The 22,985-nt window shown below is 47.8% G+C and overlaps 1 protein-coding gene across 15 annotated transcripts in view; it reads left to right on the top strand.

The window, feature by feature from the left end:
- LOC107307524 (ataxin-2-like protein) overlaps nt 1–22,985 on the top strand; it is a 119,667-nt gene that overhangs the window by 16,547 nt on the left and 80,135 nt on the right. For 7 of the 15 annotated variants that reach the window (XR_014941092.1, XM_085533347.1, XM_085533343.1 and 4 more), the window contains exons 1-3: nt 10,487–10,581; nt 13,409–13,518; nt 16,626–16,717. Coding sequence is in view for 12 of the 15 variants with exons in the window: in XM_085533342.1 (XP_085389468.1) it covers nt 10,488–10,581; nt 13,409–13,518; nt 16,626–16,717 (296 nt within the window). In the remaining 3 variants the exon portion in view is untranslated. Of the gene's footprint in view, nt 1–2,982; nt 3,055–9,381; nt 9,524–10,484; nt 10,582–13,408; nt 13,519–16,625; nt 16,718–22,985 lie in introns of those variants that run through there. The other 8 variants (XM_085533350.1, XM_085533348.1, XM_085533351.1 and 5 more) reach the window with 7 other exon arrangements.

Raw genomic sequence — 22,985 nt, 5'->3', positions numbered from 1 at the left:
GTGTCCCTATGGGGTTTCTATGTGTCCCTATGTATCTCTATGGGGTTTCTATGTGTCCCTATGTATCTCTATGGGGTTTCTATGTGTCCCTATGTATCTCTATGGGGTCTCTATGTGTCCCTATGGGGTTTCTATGTGTCCCTATGTATCTCTATGGGGTCCCTATGTGTCCCTATGTATCTCTATGGGGTTTCTATGTGTCCCTATGTATCTCTATGGGGTTTCTATGTGTCCCTATGTATCTCTATGGGGTCTCTATGTGTCCCTATGGGGTTTCTATGTGTCCCTATGTATCTCTATGGGGTCCCTATGTGTCCCTATGTATCTCTATGGGGTTTCTATGTGTCCCTATGTATCTCTATGGGGTCTCTATGTGTCCCTATGGGGTTTCTATGTGTCCCTATGTATCTCTATGGGGTTTCTATGTGTCCCTATGTATCTCTATGGGGTTTCTATGTGTCCCTATGTATCTCTATGGGGTTTCTATGTGTCCCTATGTATCTCTATGGGGTTTCTATGGGTCCCTATGTATCTCTATGGGGTTTCTATGGGTCCCTATGTATCTCTATGGGGTTTCTATGTGTCCCTATGTATCTCTATGGGGTTTATATGTGTCCCTATGTATCTCTATGGGGTTTCTATGTGTCCCTATGTATCTCTATGGGGTCCCTATGTATCTCTATGTATCTCTATGGGGTTTCTATGTGTCCCTATGTATCTCTATGGGGTTTCTATGTGTCCCTATGTATCTCTATGGGGTCCCTATGTGTCTCTATGTATCTCTATGGGGTTTCTATGTGTCCCTATGTATCTCTATGGGGTTTCTATGTGTCCCTATGTATCTCTATGGGGTCTCTATGTGTCCCTATGTATCTCTATGGGGTTTCTATGTGTCCCTATGTATCTCTATGGGGTTTCTATGTGTCCCTATGTATCTCTATGGGGTTTCTATGTGTCCCTATGTATCTCTATGGGGTTTCTATGTGTCCCTATGTATCCCTATGGGGTCTCTATGTGTCTCTATGTATCTCTATGGGGTTTCTATGTGTCCCTATGTATCTCTATGGGGTTTCTATGTGTCCCTATGTATCTCTATGGGGTTTCTATGTGTCCCTATGTATCTCTATGGGGTCTCTATGTGTCCCTATGTATCTCTATGGGGTTTCTATGTGTCCCTATGTGTCTCTATGGGGTTTCTATGTGTCCCTATGTATCTCTATGTATCTCTATGGGGTTTCTATGTGTCCCTATGTGTCCCTATGTATCTCTATGGGGTTTCTATGTGTCCCTATGTGTCCCTATGTGTCCCTATGTGTCCCTATGTATCTCTATGGGGTTTCTATGTGTCCCTATGTATCTCTATGGGGTTTCTATGTGTCCCTATGTATCTCTATGGGGTTTCTATGTGTCCCTATGTATCTCTATGGGGTCTCTATGTGTCCCTATGTATCTCTATGGGGTTTCTATGTGTCCCTATGTATCTCTATGGGGTTTCTATGTGTCCCTATGTATCTCTATGGGGTTTCTATGTGTCCCTATGTATCTCTATGGGGTTTCTATGTGTCCCTATGTATCTCTATGGGGTCTCTATGTGTCCCTATGTATCTCTATGGGGTTTCTATGTGTCCCTATGTATCTCTATGGGGTTTCTATGTGTCCCTATGTATCTCTATGGGGTTTCTATGTATCTCTATGTATCTCTATGGGGTTTCTATGTGTCCCTATGTATCTCTATGTGTCCCTATGTATCTCTATGGGGTCTCTATGTGTCCCTATGTATCTCTATGTGTCCCTATGTATCTCTATGGGGTTTCTATGTGTCCCTATGTATCTCTATGGGGTCTCTATGTGTCCCTATGTATCTCTATGTGTCCCTATGTATCTCTATGGGGTCTCTATGTGTCCCTATGTATCTCTATGTGTCCCTATGTATCTCTATGGGGTCTCTATGTGTCCCTATGTATCTCTATGTGTCCCTATGTATCTCTATGGGGTCTCTATGTGTCCCTATGTATCTCTATGTGTCCCTATGTGTCTCTATGGGGTCTCTATGTGTCCCTATGTGTCTCTATGTGTCCCTATGTGTCCCTATGTGTCCCTATGGGTCCCTATGTGTCCCTATGTGTCCCTATGGGGTCTATGTGTCCCTATGGGTCCCTATGTGTCCCTATGTGTCCCTATGTATCTCTATGTATCTCTATGGGGTTTCTATGTGTCCCTATGTGTCCCTATGGGTCCCTATGTGTCCCTATGTGTCCCTATGTATCTCTATGTATCTCTATGGGGTTTCTATGTGTCCCTATGTATCTCTATGGGGTTTCTATGTGTCTCTATGTATCCCTATGGGGTTTCTATGTATCTCTATGTGTCCCTATGTATCTCTATGTATCTCTATGTATCTCTATGGGGTTTCTATGTGTCCCTATGTATCTCTATGGGGTTTCTATGTGTCCCTATGTATCTCTATGGGGTTTCTATGTGTCCCTATGTATCTCTATGGGGTCTCTATGTGTCCCTATGTATCTCTATGGGGTTTCTATGTGTCCCTATGTGTCTCTATGGGGTTTCTATGTGTCCCTATGTATCTCTATGTATCTCTATGGGGTTTCTATGTGTCCCTATGTGTCCCTATGTATCTCTATGGGGTTTCTATGTGTCCCTATGTGTCCCTATGTGTCCCTATGTGTCCCTATGTATCTCTATGGGGTTTCTATGTGTCCCTATGTATCTCTATGGGGTTTCTATGTGTCCCTATGTATCTCTATGGGGTTTCTATGTGTCCCTATGTATCTCTATGGGGTCTCTATGTGTCCCTATGTATCTCTATGGGGTTTCTATGTGTCCCTATGTATCTCTATGGGGTTTCTATGTGTCCCTATGTATCTCTATGGGGTTTCTATGTGTCCCTATGTATCTCTATGGGGTTTCTATGTATCTCTATGTATCTCTATGTATCTCTATGGGGTCTCCATTCATTCCCAGGGTTCTCGCTGTGCCGTCCGTGTTCGCAGCGGTTCCACCTTCGAGGGAATCTTCAGGACGCTCAGCTCCAAGGTGACCTTTGACCCCGTGACCTCATGACCCCATTGACCCTTGACCCCATTGACCCCATAGACCCCCACTCACCCCATAGACCCCATTGACCCCATAGACCCCATAGACCCCATTAACCCCATAGACCCCATATCCCCCCACTCACCCCATAGACCCCATTAACCCCATAGACCCCATAGACCTCATTAACCCCATAGACCCCTTTTGACCCCATAGACCCCATTAACCCCATAGACCCCATAGACCCCATTGACCCCATAGCCCCCATAGACCCCATTAACCCCATAGACCCCATAGACCCCATAGCCCCCATTGACCCCATAGACCCCATTAACCCCATAGACCCTATTAACCCCCATTCTGACCCTATTGACCCCATTCTGACCCTATTTGCTATTGACCCCCATTATGACCCTATTGACCCCCATTATGACCCTATTGGCCCCATTATGACCCTATTCACCCCCATTATGACCCTATTGGCCCCATTATGACTCTATTGACCCCATTATGACCCTATTGGCCCTGTTGACCCCATTATGACCCTATTGGCCCCATTGATCCCCATTATGACCCTATTGGCCCCATTCTGACCCTATTGGCCCCATTCTGACCCTATTGACCCTATTGACCCCCATTGATCCCCATTGATCCTCGTTTACCCCCATTATGACCCTATTGACCCCCATTATGACCCTATTGGCCCCCATTATGACCCTACTGGCCCTATTAACCCCATTGATCCCCATTATGACCCTATTGACCCCATTGAGCCCCATTGACCCCCATTATGACCCTATTGACCCCCATTATGACCCTATTGACCCCCATTCTGACCCTATTGACCCCCATTATGACCCTATTGACCCCATTATGACCCTATTGACCCCATTATGACCCTATTGATCCCCATTAACTTCCATTATGACCCTGTTGGCCCCATTGATCCCCATTATGACCCTATTGACCCCATTATGACCCTATTGACCCCCATTATGACCCTATTGACCCCATTATGACCCTATTGACCCCCATTATGACCCTATTGGCCCCATTATGACCCTATTGGCCCCATTATGACCCTATTGGCCCCATTATGACCCTATTGACCCCCCATTATGACCCTATTGACCCCATTATGACCCTATTGGCTTCATTATGACCCTATTGACCCCCATTATGACCCTATTGACCCCATTATGACCCTATTGGCCCCATTATGACCCTATTGGCCCCATTCTGACCCTATTGACCCCCATTATGACCCTATTGGCCCCATTATGACCCTATTGGCCCCATTATGACCCTATTGACCCCATTATGACCCTATTGGCCCCATTATGACCCTATTGACCCCCATTTTGACCCTATTGACCCCATTATGACCCTATTGACCCCCATTATGACCCTATTGACCCCCATTATGACCCTATTGGCCCCCATTATGATCCTATTGGCCCTATTAACCCCATTGATCCCCATTAGCCCCATTGACCCCCATTATGACCCTATTGACCCCCATTATGACCCTATTGACCCCATTATGACCCTATTGACCCCATTATGACCCTATTGGCCCCATTATGACCCTATTGACCCCCATTATGACCCTATTGACCCCATTATGACCCTATTGACCCCCATTCTGACCCTATTGACCCCCATTATGACCCTTTTGGCCCCATTATGACCCTATTGGCCCCATTATGACCCTATTAACCCTATTGACCCCATTCTGACCCTATTGACCCCCATTCTGACCCTATTGACCCCCATTATGACCCTATTGATCCCCATTATGACCCCATTGACCCCCATTATGACCCTATTGATCCCCATTATGACCCCATTGACCCCCATTATGACCCTATTGATCCCCATTATGACCCTATTGACCCCCATTATGACCCTATTGACCCCATTATGACCCTATTGACCCCATTATGACCCTATTGACCCCCATTATGACCCTATTGACCCCATTATGACCCTAATGGCCCCATTATGACCCTATTGACCCCATTATGACCCTATTGACCCCATTATGACCCTAATGGCCCCATTATGACCCCATTGACCCCCATTGACCCCCATTATGACCCTATAGGCCCCATTATGACCCTATTGGCCCTATTAACCCCATTGATCCCCATTGGCCCCATTGACCCCCATTATGACCCTACTGGCCTCATTATGACCCTATTGGCCCCATTGACCCCCATTATGACCCTATTGACCCCATTATGACCCTATTGGCCCCATTATGACCCTATTGGCCCCATTGACCCCCAGTATGATCCTATTGACCCCATTGACCCCCATTATGACCCCATTGGCCCCATTGACCCCATTATGACCCTATTGACCCCATTATGACCCTATTGGCCCCATTATGACCCTATTGGCCCCATTGACCCCCAGTATGATCCTATTGACCCCATTGACCCCCATTATGACCCCATTGACCCCCATTATGACCCTATTGACTCTATTGATCCCCATTGATCCCTTTTGACCCCCATTATGACCCTATTGACCCCATTATGACCCTATTGACCCCATTCTGACCCTATTGACCCCATTGACCCCCATTCTGACCCTATTGACCCCATTATGACCCTATTGACCCCATTATGACCCTATTGACCCCATTATGACCCTATTGGCCCCATTATGACCCTATTGACCCCATTATGACCCTATTGACCCCATTATGACCCTATTGGCCCCATTATGACCCTATTGGTCCCATTATGACCCTATTGACCCCATTATGACCCTATTGGCCCCATTGACCCCCATTATGACCCTATTGGCCCCATTATGACCCTATTGGCCCCATTGACCCCCATTATGACCCTATTGGCCCCATTGACCCTAATTATGACCCTATTGACCCCATTATGACCCTATTGACCCCATTGACCCCCATTATGACCCTATTGGCCCCATTGACCCTAATTATGACCCTATTGACCCCATTATGACCCTATTGACCCCATTATGACCCTATTGGCCCCATTATGATCCTATTGACCCCATTATGACCCTATTGGCCCCATTATGACCCTATTGGCCCTATTGACCCCCATTATGACCCTATTGACCCCATTATGACCCTATTGACCCCATTATGACCCTATTGACCCCATTATGACCCTATTGACCCCCATTATGACCCTATTGGCCCCATTATGACCCTATTGACCCCCATTCTGACCCTATTGACCCCCATTATGACCCTATTGACCCCCATTCTGACCCTATTGGCCCCATTATGACCCTATTCACCCCCATTATGACCCTATTGGCCCCATTATGACTCTATTGACCCCATTATGACCCTATTGGCCCTATTGACCCCATTATGACCCTATTGGCCCCATTGATCCCCATTATGACCCTATTGGCCCCATTATGACCCTATTGACCCCATTATGACCCTATTGACCCCCATTATGACCCTATTGACCCCATTATGACCCTATTGACCCCCATTATGACCCTATTGACCCCCATTATGACCCCATTGACCCCCATTATGACCCTATTGGCCCCATTGATCCCCATTATGACCCTATTGATCCCCATTGACCTCCATTGATCCCCATTGACCCCCATTATGACCCTATTGGCCCCATTATGACCCTATAGGCCCCATTGACCCTATTAACCCCACTGACCCCATAGTTTGAGCTGGCCTTGGAGGCTGTTCATTGGCCCTATTGACCCCCATTATGACCCTATTGGCCCCATTATGACCCTATTGACCCTATTGGCCCCATTATGACCCCATTCACCCCCATTGACCCCATTATGACCCTATTGCCCCCATTGATCCCCTTTATGACCCTATTGACCCCATTAACCCCATTGCCCCCATAGTTTGAGCTGGCCTTGGAGGCTGTTCATTGGCCCTATTGACCCCCATTCTGACCCTATTGGCCCCATTATGACCCTATTGACCCCCATTATGATCCTATTGGCCCTATTAACCCCATTGATCCCCATTGGCCCCATTGACCCCCATTATGACCCTATTGACCCCCATTATGACCCTGTTGGCCCCATTGACCCCATTCTGACCCTATTGACCCCATTCTGACCCTATTGACCCCATTATGACCCTATTGACCCTATTGACCCCATTATGACCCTATTGACCCCATTATGACCCTATAGACCCCCATTATGACCCTATTAAAACCCTATTGACCCCCATTATGACCCTATTGGCCCCATTGACCCCCAATATGACCCTATTGACCCCCATTATAATCCTATTGGCCCTATTAACCCCATTGATCCCCATTGGCCCTATTGACCGCCATTATGACCCTATTGGCCCCATTGATCCCCATTATGACCCTATTGATCCCCATTGACCTCCATTGATCTCCATTGACCCCCATTATGACCCTATTGACCCCATTCTGACCCTATTGACCCTATTGACCCCATTATGACCCTATTGACCCCATTATGACCCTATTGACCCCATTATGACCCTATTGGCCCCATTATGACCCTATTGACCCCATTATGACCCTATTGACCCCATTATGACCCTATTGGCCCCATTCTGACCCTATTGACCCCATTATGACCCTATTGACCCCCATTATGACCCTATTGACCCCATTATGGCCCTATTGGCCCCATTATGACTCTATTGACCCCATTATGACCCTATTGACCCCCATTATGACCCTCTTGACCCCCATTCTGACCCTATTGATCCCCATTATGACCCTATAGGCCCCATTATGACCCTATTGACCCCATTATGACCCTATTAAAACCCTATTGACCCCCATTATGACCCTATTGGCCCCATTGATCCCCATTATGACCCTATTGATCCCCATTGACCCCCATTATGACCCTATTGGCCCCATTATGACCCTATTAAAACCCTATTGACCCCATTGTGACCCTATTAACCCTATTGACCCCCATTCTGACCCTATTAACCCCATTGACCCCCATTGACCCCCATTATGACCCTATTGACCCTATTGGCCCCATTATGACCCCATTCACCCCCATTGATCCCCACTATGACCCTATTGACCCTATTGGCCCCATAGTTTGAGCTGGCCTTGGAGGCTGTTCATTGGCCCTATTGACCCCCATTATGACCCTATTGGCCCCATTATGACCCTATTGACCCCCATTATGACCCTATTGACCCCATTATGACCCTATTGACCCCATTATGACCCTATTGACCCCCATTATGACCCTATTGACCCCATTATGACCCTATTGACCCCCATTATGACCCTATTGACCCCATTATGACCCTATTGGCCCCATTCTGACCCTATTGACCCCATTATGACCCTATTGGCCCCATTCTGACCCTATTGACCCTATTGGCCCCATTATGACCCTATTGACCCCCATTATGACCCTATTGGCCCCATTATGACCCTATAGGCCCCATTCTGACCCTATTGACCCCATTATGACCCTATTGACCCCCATTATGACCCTATTGGCCCCATTATGACCCTATAGGCCCCATTCTGACCCTATTGGCCCCATTGACCCCCATTATGACCCTATTGATCCCCATTGACCCCCTTTGATCTCCATTGATCCCTATTGACCCCCATTATGACCCTATTGACCCCATTATGACCCTATTGACCCCATTATGACCCTAATGGCCCCATTATGACCCCATTGACCCCCATTGACCCCCATTATGACCCTATTGGCCCCATTCTGACCCTATTGACCCTATTGGCCCTATTAACCCCATTGACCCCATAGTTTGAGCTGGCCTTGGAGGCTGTTCATTGGCCCTATTGACCCCCATTATGACCCTATTGGCCCCATTATGACCCTATTAACCCTATTGACCCCCATTCTGACCCTATTGACCCCCATTATGACCCTATTGACCCCCATTATGACCCTATTGGCCCCATTGACCCCATTCTGACCCTATTGACCCCATTATGACCCTATTGACCCTATTGACCCCATTATGACCCTATTGACCCCCATTATGACCCTATTGATCCTATTGGCCCTATTGACCCCATTGACCCTATTGGCCCCATAGTTTGAGCTGGCCTTGGAGGCTGTTCATTGGCCCTATTGATCCCCATTGATCCCCATTCTGACCCCATTGACCCTATTGGCCCCATAGTTTGAGCTGGCCTTGGAGGCTGTTCATTGGCCCTATTGACCCCCATTATGACCCTATTGACCCCCATTATGACCCTATTGATCCTATTGGCCCTATTGACCCCCATTATGACCCTATTGATCCTATTGGCCCTATTGACCCTATTGACCCTATTGACCCCATAGTTTGAGCTGGCCTTGGAGGCCGTCCATAGGGGCGGATCCGGGGGACCCCGAAGGGAAGAGATCGTGGACACGATGGTGTTTGGGGTCAGCGACGTCGTCAGCGCCACCTTTAGGGACGTGCATGTGGGGGCTGCACCCGGAGGTAAAGGATATGGGGTCTATATGGGGTTATATGGGGTCTATGGGGTCCTATGGGGTCCTATAGGGTTCTGTGGGGTCCTATGCGGCTCTATGGGGGGATATGGGGCTCTATGGGGTCCTATGGGGTCCTATAGGGTTCTATGGGGTCCTATGCGGCTCTATGGGGGGATATGGGGCTCTATGGGGTCCTATGGGGTCCTATAGGTGCTATGGGGTCCTATGGGGCTCTGTGGGTTCCTATGGGGATCTATGGGGTCCTATGGGGGGATATGGGGTCCTATGGGGTCCTATAGGTTCTATGGGGTCCTATGGGGCTCTATGGGATCCTATGGAGTCCTATGGGTCTCTATGGGGTCTCTATGGGGTCTCTATGGGGCACTATGGGGCTCTATGGGATCCTATGGGGTTATATAGGGTTTTATGGGATCCTATGGGGCTCTATGGGATCCTATGGGGTTATATGGGATCCTGTGGGGTTATATGGGATCCTATGGGGCTCTATGGGGTTCTATGGGATTCTATGGGGTTATATGGGGTTCTATGGAGTTATGTGGGATCCTATGGGGTTATATGGGGTTATATGGGATCCTATGGGGTTATATGGGATTCTATGGGGTTATATGGGATCCTATGGGGTTATATGGGGTTATATGGGATCCTATGGGGTTATATGGGATCCTATGGGGTTATATGGGGTTATATGGGATCCTATGGGGTTATATGGGATCCTATGGGGTTCTATGGGGTTATATGGGATCCTATGGGGTTATATGGGGTCATATAGGGTCTCTATGGGGTATCTATGGAGTCTCTATGGGGCACTATGGGGCTCTATGGGGTCCTGGGGGCACTATGGGGTCCTATGGGGTCTCTATGGAGCCCTATGGGGTCCTATGGAGTTCTATGGGGCTCTATGTGTTTCTATGGGGCTCTATGGGGTCTCTATGGGGCTCTATGGGGTGGATATGGGGCTCTATGGGGTGGACACGATGGTGTTTGGGGTCAGCGACGTCGTCAGCGCCACCTTTAGGGACGTACATGTGGGGGCTGCACCCGGAGGTAAAGGATATGGGGTCTATATGGGGTTATATGGGGTCTATGGGGTTCTATGGGGTCCTATGCGGCTCTATGGGGGGATATGGGTCTCTATGGGGTCCTAGGGGTCCTATAGGTTCTATGGGGTACTATGGGGTCCTATGGGGTCCTGTGGGTCTCTATGGGTATCTATGGGGTCCAGTGGGGTCCAATAGGACACTATGGGGCACTATGGGGTCTCTATGGGGTCTCTATGGGTCTCTATGTGTTTCTATGGGGTCCCATGGGTCTCCATGGGTCTCTATGGGGCTCTATGGGGCTCTATGGGGTCCTATTGGGCTCTATGGGTCTCTATGGGGTCCTATTGGGCTCTATGGGTCTCTATGGAGTCCTATGAGGTTCTATGGCGTCCTATGGGGCTCTATGGGGTTATATGGGGTCTCTATGGGGTTATATAGGGTTATATGGGATTCTGTGGGGCTCTATGGGGCTCTATGGGTCTCTATGGGGTTCTATGGGGTCCTATGGGGTCCTATAGGTTCTATGGGGTCCTATGGGGCTCTATAGGGTTCAATGGGGCTCTATGGGGTCCTGTGGGGTATTATGGGGCCCTATGGGGTCCTATGGGGTCTCTATGGGGCACTATGGGATCCTATGGGGTTATATAGGGTTTTATGGGATCCTATGGGGCTCTATGGGATCCTATGGGGTTCTATGGGATCCTATGGGGTTATATGGGGTTCTGTGGAGTTCTATGGGATTCTATGGGGTTATGTGGGATCCTGTGGGGTTCTATGGGATCCTATGGGGTTATGTGGGATCCTATGGGGTTCTATGGGATCCTATGGGGTTATGTGGGATCCTATGGGGTTCTATGGGATCCTATGGGGTTATATGGGATCCTATGGGGTTATGTGGGATTCTATGGGGTTATGTGGGATCCTATGGGGTTATATAGGGTTTTATGGGATTCTATGGGGTTATATGGGATCCTATGGGGTTATATGGAATCCTATGGGGTTATATGGGGTTCTATGGGATCCTATGGGGTTATATGGGATCCTATGGGGTTATATGGGATTCTATGGGGTTATATGGGATTCTGTGGGGTTATATAGAGTTATATGGGATTCTATGGGATCCTATGGGGTTCTATGGGATCCTATGGGGTTCTGTGGGATTCTATGGGGTTATATAGGGTTATATGGGATTCTATGGGGCTCTATGGGATTCTATGTGGCTCTATGGGGTTTTATGGGATTCTATGGGGTTCTATGGGATTCTATGGGTTATATAGGGTTCTATGGAGTTATATGGGATCCTATGGGGTTATATGGGATCCTATGGGGTTATATGGGGTTATATGGGATCCTATGGGGTTATATGGGATTCTATGGGGTTATATGGGGTTATATGGGATCCTATGGGGTTATATGGGGTTATATGGGATCCTATGGGGTTATATGGGGTTCTATGGGATCCTATGGGGTTTTATGGGGTTATATGGGTTTTTATGGGGTTATATGGGATCCTATGGGGTTATATGGGATCCTATGGGGTTATATGGGATTCTATGGGATTATATGGGATCCTATGGGGTTCTATGGGATCCTATGGGGTTCTATGGGATCCCATGGGTCTCTATGGGATCCTATGGGGTTATATGGTATCCTATGGGGTTATATGGTATTCTATGGGGTTATATGGGATCCTATGGGGTTATATAGGGTTCTATGGGATCCTATGGGGTTATATGGGGTTATATGGGGTTATATGGGATTCTATGCGGTTCTATGGGATTCTATGGGGTTATATAGGGTTATATGGGGTTCTATGGGATCCTATGTGGTTATATGGGATCCTATGGGGTTATATGGGATCCTATGGGGTTATATGGGATCCTATGGGTCTCTATGTGTTTCTATGGGGTCTCTCAGACCAGGTGGCCGCTGTGGGGTCCCGTGGCCATGGGGTCCGTTATGGGGCTCTATGGGGTTCTATGGGATCCTATGGGGTTCTATGGGATCCCATGGGTCTCTATGGGATCCTATGGGGTTATATGGTATCCTATGGGGTTATATGGTATTCTATGGGGTTATATGGGATCCTATGGGGTTATATAGGGTTCTATGGGATCCTATGGGGTTATATGGGGTTATATGGGGTTATATGGGATTCTATGGGGTTATATGGGATTCTATGGGGTTATATGGGATCCTATGGGGTTATATAGGGTTATATGGGATCCTATGGGGTTCTATGGGATCCTATGGGGTTATATGGGATTATATGAGATTATATGGGATCCTATGGGGTTATATGGGATCCTATGGGGTTCTATGGGATCCTATGGGGTTATATGGGATCCTATGGGGTTATATGGGATCCTATGGGGTTCTATGGGATTCTATGTGTCTCTATGTGTTTCTATGGGGTCTCTCAGACCAGGTGGCCGCTGTGGGGTCCCGTTCCCATGGGGTCCGTTATGGGGCTCTATGGGGTTCTATGGGATCCTATGGGGTTCTATGGGATCCTATGGGGTTATATGGGTCTCTATGGGATTCTATGGGGTTATATAGGGTTTTATGGGATTCTATGGGGTTATATGGGATCCTATGGGGTTATATGGGATCCTATGGGGTTATATGGGATCCTATGGGGTTATATGGGGTTGTATGGGATCCTATGGGGTTATATAGGGTTATATGGGATTCTATGGGGTTCTATGGGATCCTATGGGGTTATATAGGGTTATATGGGATTCTATGGGGTTATATGGGATTCTATGGGGTTATATAGGGTTATATGGGATTCTATGGGGTTCTATGGGGTCATGTTTGGGGTCTCTCAGACCAGGTGGCCGCTGTGGGGTCCCGTTCCCATGGGGTCCGTTATGGGGCCGCGCTGCAACGATGGGACGGAGCCGACGGGGACAACGACTGCGACCTGGAGGCTGACACTGTAACTATATGGGGCCATATAGGGTCATTATGGGGTTTATAGGGTCCTTATAGGGTCCTTATGGGGTTATAGGGTCCTTATGGGGTTATAGGGTCCTTATGGGGTTTATAGGGTCCTTATGGGGTTTATAGGGTCCTTATAGGGTTTATAGGGTCCTTATGGGGTTTATAGGGTCTTTATAGGGTCCTTATGGGGTTTATAGGGTCCTTATAGGGTCCTTATGGGGTTTATAGGGTCCTTATGGGGTCTATAGGGTCCTTATGGGGTTATAGGGTCCTTATGGGGTTATAAGGTCCTTATGGGGTTTATGGGGTTATAGGGTCATTATAGGGTCCTTATGGGGTTATAGGGTCATTATAGGGTCCTTATGGGGTTTATAGGGTCATTATGGGGTTATAGGGTCCTTATGGGGTCTATAGGGTCCTTATAGGGTCCTTATGGGGTCCTTATGGGGTTATAGGGTCCTTATAGGGTCCTTATGGGGTTTATAGGGTCATTATGGGGTTATAGGGTCCTTATGGGGTCTATAGGGTCCTTATGGGGTCCTTATGGGGTCCTTATGGGATTATAGGGTCCTTATGGGGTTATAGGGTCCTTATGGGGTCCTTATGGGGTTATAGGGTCATTATGGGGTCCTTATAGGGTTTATAGGGTCCTTATGGGGTTTATAGGGTCCTTATGGGGTTTATAGGGTCCTTATGGGGTTTATAGGGTCCTTATAGGGTTTTTATGGGGTCCTTATAGGGTTTATAGGGTCCTTATACGGTCCTTATGGGGTTTATGGGGTCCTTATGGGGTTTATGGGGTCCTTATGGGGGTTATAGGATCCTTATAGGGTCCTTATGGGGTTTATAGGGTCATTATGGGGTCTATAGGGTCCTTATGGGGTCCTTATGGGGTTATAGGGTCATTATGGGGTCCTTATAGGGGTTATAGGGTCCTTATGGGGTTATAGGGTCCTTATGGGGCCCTTATGGGGTTTATAGGGTCCTTATGGGGTTATAGGGTCCTTATGGGGTCCTTATGGGGTCCTTATGGGGTTTATAGGGTCCTTATAGGGTTTATGGGGTTTTATAGGGTCTTTATGGGGCCCTTTCTGGGTTTATGGGGTTTTATAGGGTCTTTATAGGGTCCTTTCTGGGTTTATGGGGTTTTTATGGGGTTTTATAGGGTCTTTATGGGGTCCTTTCTGGGTTTATGGGGTTTTTATGGGGTTTTATAGGGTCTTTATGGGGTCCTTATGGGGTTTATAGGGTCCTTATGCGGTTTATATGGTCCTTATGGGTCTTTATAGGGTCCTTATAGGGTCCTTATGGGGTTTATAGGGTCCTTATGGGGTTTATAGGGTCCTTATGGGGCTTATAGGGTCCTTATGGGGCTTATAGGGTCCTTATAGGGTTTATAATGTCCTTATAGGGTTTATAGGGTCCTTATGGGGTCTATAGGGTCCTTATGGGGTCTATAGGGTCCTTATAGGGTTTATGGGGTTTTATAGGGTCTTTATGGGGTCCTTTCTGGGTTTATGGGGTCTTTATGGGGTTTTATAGGGTCTTTATGGGGTCCTTTCTGGGTTTATGGGGTTTATGGGGTTTTATAGGGTCTTTATGGGGTCCTTATGGGGTTTATAGGGTCCTTATGGGGTTTTATAGGGTCCTTATGGGTTTTATAGGGTCCTTATAGGGTCCTTATGGGGTTTATAGGGTCCTTATAGGGTCCTTATGGGGTTTATAGGGTCCTTATGGGGTTTATAGGGTCCTTACAGGGTTATATAGGGTCCTTATGGGGTTTATAGGGTCCTTATGGGGTCTATAGGGTCCTTATGGGGTCCTTATAGGGTTTTATGGGGCTTATAGGTTTCTTATAGGGTTTATAGGGTCTTTATGGGGTTCTTATGGGGTTTATAGGGTCCTTATAGGGTTTTTGTGGGGTTTCTGTGGGGTTTGGGGCTTCTTGGGGTTTTTATACGGTCCTTATGGGGTTTTTGTAGGGTTTTTATGGGGTTTATAGGGTCATATATGATCCATATGGGGTCCCTATGGGGTCCTTATAGGGCCTTATAGGGATTCGATGGGGTTTTTATGGGGTTTTATGGGTTTTTTATGGGGTTTATAGGGTCCATATTGGGGCCTTATGGGGTTTTTATGGGGTTTAAAGGGGACTTATGGCGTTTATATGGGGGACTTTGGGCCTTATAGGGTTATTATGGGGTTTTTATGGGGTTTTATAGGGTCTTTATGGGGTCCTTTCTGGGTTTATGGGGTTTTTATGGGGGTTTTATGGGGTTTATGGGGTTTTTATGGGGTTTTATAGGGTCTTTATGGGGTCCTTTCTGGGTTTATGGGGTTTATATGGGGTTTTATAGGGTCTTTATGGGGTCCTTTCTGGGTTTATGGGGTTTTTATGGTGTTTTATGGGGTTTATGGGGTTTTTATGGGGTTTTATAGGGTCTTTATGGGGTTTTTATGGGGTTTATGGGGTTTTTATGGGGTTTTATAGGGTCTTTATGGGGTCCTTTCTGGGTTTATGGGGTTTTTATGGGGTTTTATAGGGTCTTTATGGGGTCCTTTCTGGGTTTATGGGGTTTTTATGGGGTTTTATAGGGTCTTTATGGGGTTTTTATGGGGTTTATGGGGTTTTTATGGGGTTTTATAGGGTCTTTATGGGGTTTTTATGGGGTTTATGGGGTTTTTATGGGGTTTTATAGGGTCTTTATGGGGTTTTTATGGGGTTTATGGGGTTTTTATGGGGTTTTATAGGGTCTTTATGGGGTTTTTATGGGGTTTATAGGGTCTTTATGGGGTCCTTTCTGGGTTTATGGGGTTTTTATGGGGTTTTATAGGGTCTTTATGGGGTTTTTATGGGGTTTATGGGGTTTTTATGGGGTTTTTGGGGGTCTTTATGGGGTCCTTTCTGGTTTTATGGGGTTTTTATGGGGTTTTTATGGGGTTTATGGGGTTTTTATGGGGTTTTATAGGGTCTTTATGGGGTCCTTTCTGGGTTTATGGGGTTTTTATGGGGTTTTATAGGCTCTTTATGGGGTTTTTATGGGGTTTATGTGGTTTTATAGGGTCTTTTTGGGGTCATTTATGGGGTTTTTTGGTTCCCAGTCCAATGGTTGGGATCCCGCTGAGATGTTTCGCTTCAACGAGGAGAATTATGGGGTCAAAACCACCTACGACAGCAGCCTGGCGGCTTACACGTGAGTCTGCGACCCTATAGGGACCCCATAAACCCTATAGGACCCCATAAAGACCCTCAAACCCTATAGGACCCTATAAGGACCCCATAAATCCTATGGGACCCTATAAGGACCCCCAAACCCCATACAGAGCCCCAAACCCTATGGGACCCTATAAGGACCCCATAAACCCTATGGGACCCTATAAGGTCCCCATAAACCCTATAGGACCCCATAATGTCCCTATAAACCCTATAGGACCCCATAAAAGCTATAGGACTCCATAAGGTCCCTATAAACAATATAGGACCCCATAAACCCTATAGGACCCCATAAGGTCCCCATAAACCCTATAGGACCCCATAAACCCTATAGGACCCCATAAACCCTATAGGACCCCAGAAGGTTCCTTTAAACCCTATAGGACCCCATAAAGACCCTCAAACCCTATTGGACCCAATAAGGACCCCCAAACCCTATGGGACCCTATAAGGACCCCATAAACCCTATAGGACCCCATGAAACCTAAAGGACCCCATAAGGTTCCTATAAACCCTATAGGACCCCATAAAGACCCTCAAACCCTATGGGACCCTATAAGGAACCCATAAACCCTATGGGACCCTATAAGGACCCCATAAACCCTATTAGACCCCATAAGGTCCCTATAAACCTTATGGGACCCCATAAAGACCCTCAAACCCTATTGGACCCAGTAAGGACCCTATAAACCCTATAGGACCCCATAAAGACCCTCAAACCCTATGGGACCCTATAAGGACCCCACAAACCCTATGGGACCCTATAAGGACCCCATAAGCCCTATGGGACCCTATAAGGACCCCATAAACCCTATAGGACCCCATAAGGTCCCTATAAACCTTATGGGACCCCATAAAGACCCTCAAGCCCTATTGGACCCTATAAGGACCCTATAAACCCTATAGGACCCCATAAAGACCCTCAAACCCTATGGGACCCTATAAGGACCCCACAAACCCTATGGGACCCTATAAAGAACCACAAACCCTATGGGACCCTATAAGGACCCCATAAACTCTATAGGACCCCATAATGTCCCTATAAACCCTATAGGACCCCATAAAAGCTATAGGACTCCATAAGGTCCCTATAAACAATATAGGACCCCATAAACCCTATAGGACCCCATAAAGACCCTCAAACCCTATGGGACCCTATAAGGAACCCATAAATCCTATGGGACCCTATAAGGACCCCATAAACCCTATAGGACCCCATAAAGACCCTCAAACCCTATGGGACCCTATAAGGACCCCATAAACCCTATAGGACCCCATGAAGACCCTCAAACCCTATGGGACCCTATAAGGACCCCATAAACCCTATAGGACCCCATAAAGACCCTCAAACCCTATGGGACCCTATAAAGACCCCATAAACCCTATAGGACCCCATAAGATCCCTATAAACCCTATAGGACCCCATAAGGACACCCATACCCCATAAAGACCCTCAAACCCTATGGGACCCTATAAGGACCCCACAAACCCTATAGGACCCCATAAAGACCCTCAAACCCTATAGGACCCTATAAGGACCCCATAAACCCTATGGGACCCCATAAAGACCCTCAAACCCTATGGGACCCTATAAGGACCCCCAAACCCTATGGGACCCTATAAGGACCCCATAAACCCTATGGGACCCCATAAGGTCCCTATAAACCCTATTAGACCCTATAAGGTCCCTATAAACCTTATGGGACCCCATAAAGACCCTCAAACCCTATGGGACCCCATAAGGACACCCATACCCCATAAAGACCCTCAAACCCTATGGGACCCTATAAGGACCCCCAAACCCTATTGGACCCTATAAGGACCCCATAAACCCTATAGGACCCCATAAACCCTATAGGACCCCATAAGGTCCCTATAAACCCTATAGGACCCCATAAGGACACCCATACCCCATAAAGACCCTCAAACACTATGGGACCCTATAAGGACCCCATAAACCCTATAGGACCCCATAAGGACCCCATAAACCCTATGGGACCCCATAAGGTCCCTATAAACCCTATAGGACCCCATAAAAGCTATAGGACTCCATAAGGTCCCTATAAACAATATAGGACCCCATAAACCCTATAGGACCCCATAATGTCCCTATAAACCCTATAGGACCCCATAAAGACCCTCAAACCCTATTGGACCCTATAAGGACCCCATAAACCCTATATGACCCCATAAGGTCCCCATAAACCCTATAGGACCCCATAAGGTCCCTATAAACCCTATAGGACCCCATAAAGACCCTCAAACCCTATAGGACCCTATAAGGAACCCATAAACCCTATGGGACCCTATAAGGTCCCTATAAACCCTATGGGACCCCATAAAGACCCTCAAACCCTATGGGACCCTATAAGGACCCCATAAATCCTATACGACCCCATAAAGACCCTCAAACCCTATAGGACCCTATAAGGACCCCCAAACCCTATGGGACCCTATAAGGACCCCCAAACCCCATACAGAGCCCCAAACCCTATGGGACCCTAAAAGGACCCCCAAACCCTATGGGACCCCATAAAGACCCTTTATCCACCCCATATATGGTCCCTATCTCCCCTATATTGCCCCTATAACCTTATAGGGTTTCTGTTCCCCTATATGGTTTCTGTTCCCTTATAGGGTTTCTGTTCCCCTATAGGGTCCCATTACCCCGCGATGACTCGGAGGGCATCCCATACCCTTATAGGGTCCCTATTCCCCCCTATACAGCCCCTATTACCCCTATACACCCCATATATGGTCCCTATCCCCCCTATATTGGCCCTATAACCCTATATGGTTTCTGTTCCCCCATAGGGTCCCATTACCCCGCGATGACTCGGAGGGCATCCCATACCCTTATAGGGTCCCTATCCCCCCCTATACAGCCCCTATTACCCCTATACACCCCATATATGGTCCCTATATCCCCTATAACCCTATAGGGTTTCTGTTCCCTTATAGGGTTTCTGTTCCCCTATAGGGTCCCATTGCCCCGCGATGACTCGGATGTCCCTATTCCCCCCTATACAGCCCCTATTACCCCTATACAGCCCCTATTACCCCTATACACCCCATATATGGTCCCTATATCCCCTATAACCCTATAGGGTTTCTGTTCCCTTATAGGGTTTCTGTTCCCCTATAGGGTCCCATTGCCCCGCGATGACTCGGAGGGCATCCCATACCCTTATAGGGTCCCTATCCCCCCCTATACAGCCCCTATTACCCCTATACACCCCATATATGATCCCTATCCCCCCTATAGTGCCCCTATAACCCTATAGGGTTTCTGTTCCCTTATAGGGTTTCTGTTCCCCTATAGGGTCCCATTGCCCCATGATGACTCGGAGGGCATCCCATACCCTTATAGGGTCCCTATTCCCCCCTATACAGCCCCTATTACCCCTATACACCCCATATATGGTCCCTATCCCCCCTATATTGGCCCTATAACCCTATAGGGTTTCTGTTCCCCTATAGGGTCCCATTACCCCGCGATGACTCGGAGGGCATCCCATAACCTTATAGGGTCCCTATTCCCCCCTATACAGCCCCTATTACCCCTATACACCCCATAGAGGGTCCCTATATCCCCCATAACCCTATAGGGTTTCTGTTCCCTTATAGGGTTTCTGTTCCCCCATAGGGTCCCATTGCCCCGCGATGACTCGGAGGGCATCCCATACCCTTATAGGGTCCCTATTCCCCCTATACAGCCCCTATTCCCCATCTAATGCCCATATACACCCCATATATGGTCCCTATCCCCCCTATAGTGCCCCCATAACCCTATAGGGTTTCTGTTCCCTTATAGGGTTTCTGTTCCCTTATAGGGTTTCTGTTCCCCTATAGGGTCCCATTGCCCCATGATGACTCGGAGGGCATCCCATACCCTTATAGGATCCCTATTACTCCTATAATACCCCATAGATCCCCTATACACCCCATATATGGTCCCTATCCCCCCTATATCCCCCATAACCCTATAGGGTTTCTGTTGCCCTATAGGGTTTCTGTTCCCCTATAGGGTCCCATTACCCCGCGATGACTCGGATGTCCCTATTCCCCCCTATACAGCCCCTATTACCCCTATACAGCCCCTATTACCCCTATACACCCCATATATGGTCCCTATATCCCCTATAACCCTATAGGGTTTCTGTTCCCTTATAGGGTTTCTGTTCCCTTATAGGGTTTCTGTTCCCCTATAGGGTCCCATTGCCCCGCGATGACTCGGAGGGCATCCCATACCCTTATAGGGTCCCTATCCCCCCCTATACAGCCCCTATTACCCCTATACACCCCATATATGGTCCCTATATCCCCTCTAACCCTATAGGGTTTCTGTTCCCTTATAGGGTTTCTGTTCCCCTATAGGGTCCCACTGCCCCGCGATGACTCGGAGGCCATCCCATACCCTTATAGGGTCCCTATATCTCCTCTAGATCCCCTATACACCCCATACATGGTCCCTATTGCCCCTCTAACCCTATAGGGTTTCTGTTCCCTTATAGGGTTTCTGTTCCCCTATAGGGTCCCATTGCCCCATGATGACTCGGAGGGCATCCCATATCTTTATAGGATCCATATCCCCCCCTATACAGCCCCTATTACCCCTATACACCCCATATATGGTCCCTATATCCCCTATAACCTTATAGGGTTTCTGTTCCCCTATAGGGTCCCATTGCCCCGCGATGACTCGGATGTCCCTATTCCCCCCTATACAGCCCCTATTCCCCCCTATACAGCCCCTATTACCCCCTGTACACCCCATAGAGGATCCCTATTACCCCTATACACCCCATATATGGTCCCTATATCCCCTATAACCCTATAGGGTTTCTGTTCCCCCATAGGGTCCCATTGCCCCGCGATGACTTGGAGGGCATCCCATACCCTTATAGGGTCCCTATTACTCCTATTATACCCCATAGATCCCCTATAACCCCATATAGGGTCCCTATATCCCCTATAACCCTATAGGGTTTCTGTTCCCTTATAGGGTTTCTGTTCCCTTATAGGGTTTCTGTTCCCCCATAGTGTCCCATTGACCCATGATGACTCGGAGGGCATCCCATACCCTTATAGGGTCCCTATTCCCCCCTATACAGCCCCTATTACCCCTATACACCCCATATATGGTCCCTATATCCCCTATAACCCTATATGGTTTCTGTTCCCCTATAGGGTCCCATTGCCCTGCAATGACTCAGAGGGCATCCCATACCCTTATAGGGTCCCTATTCCCCCCTATACAGCCCCTATTACCCCTATACAGCCCCTATTACCCCTATAATACCCCATATATGGTCCCTATCCCCCCTATATTGCCCCTATAACCCTATAGGGTTTCTGTTCCCTTATAGGGTTTCTGTTCCCCTATAGGGTCCCATTGCCCCACGATGACTCGGAGGGCATCCCATACCCTTATAGGGTCCCTATAGCTCCTATAATACCCCATAGATCCCCTATAACCCCATAGAGGGTCCCTATATCCCCTGTAACCCTATAGGGTTTCTGTTCCCTTATAGGGTTTCTGTTCCCTTATAGGGTTTCTGTTCCCTTATAGGGTTTCTGTTCCCCCATAGGGTCCCATTACCCCGTGATGACTCGGAGGGCATCCCATACCCTTATAGGGTCCCTATTCCCCCCTATACAGCCCCTATTACCCCTATACACCCCATATATGGTCCCTATATCCCCTATAACCCTATAGGGTTTCTGTTCCCCTATAGGGTCCCATTACCCCGCGATGACTCGGAGGGCATCCCATACCCTTATAGGGTCCCTATTCCCCCCTATACAGCCCCTATTACCCCCTATACAGCCCCTATTACCCCTATACACCCCATATATGGTCCCTATATCCCCTATAACCCTATAGGGTTTCTGTTCCCTTATAGGGTTTCTGTTCCCCTATAGGGCCCCATTGCCCCGCGATGACTCGGAGGGCATCCCATACCCTTATAGGGTCCCTATTCCCCCCTATACAGCCCCTATTACCCCCTATACAGCCCCTATTACCCCTATACACCCCATATATGGTCCCTATAGTGCCCCTATAACCCTATAGGGTTTGTGTTCCCCCATAGGGTCCCATTGCCCCGCGATGACTTGGAGGGCATCCCATACCCTTATAGGGTCCCTATTACTCCTATAATACCCCATAGATCCCCTATAACCCCATAGAGGGTCCCTATATCCCCTATAACCCTATAGGGTTTCTGTTCCCTTATAGGGTTTCT

This window comes from Coturnix japonica, unplaced genomic scaffold (assembly GCF_054131305.1).
Source record: "Coturnix japonica strain WE unplaced genomic scaffold, WE-NBRP24 Scf058, whole genome shotgun sequence".
NCBI lineage: Eukaryota > Metazoa > Chordata > Aves > Galliformes > Phasianidae > Coturnix > Coturnix japonica.
The sequence above is the reverse complement of the archived record's forward strand: the minus strand, read 5'-3'. Positions and strand labels throughout refer to the sequence as shown.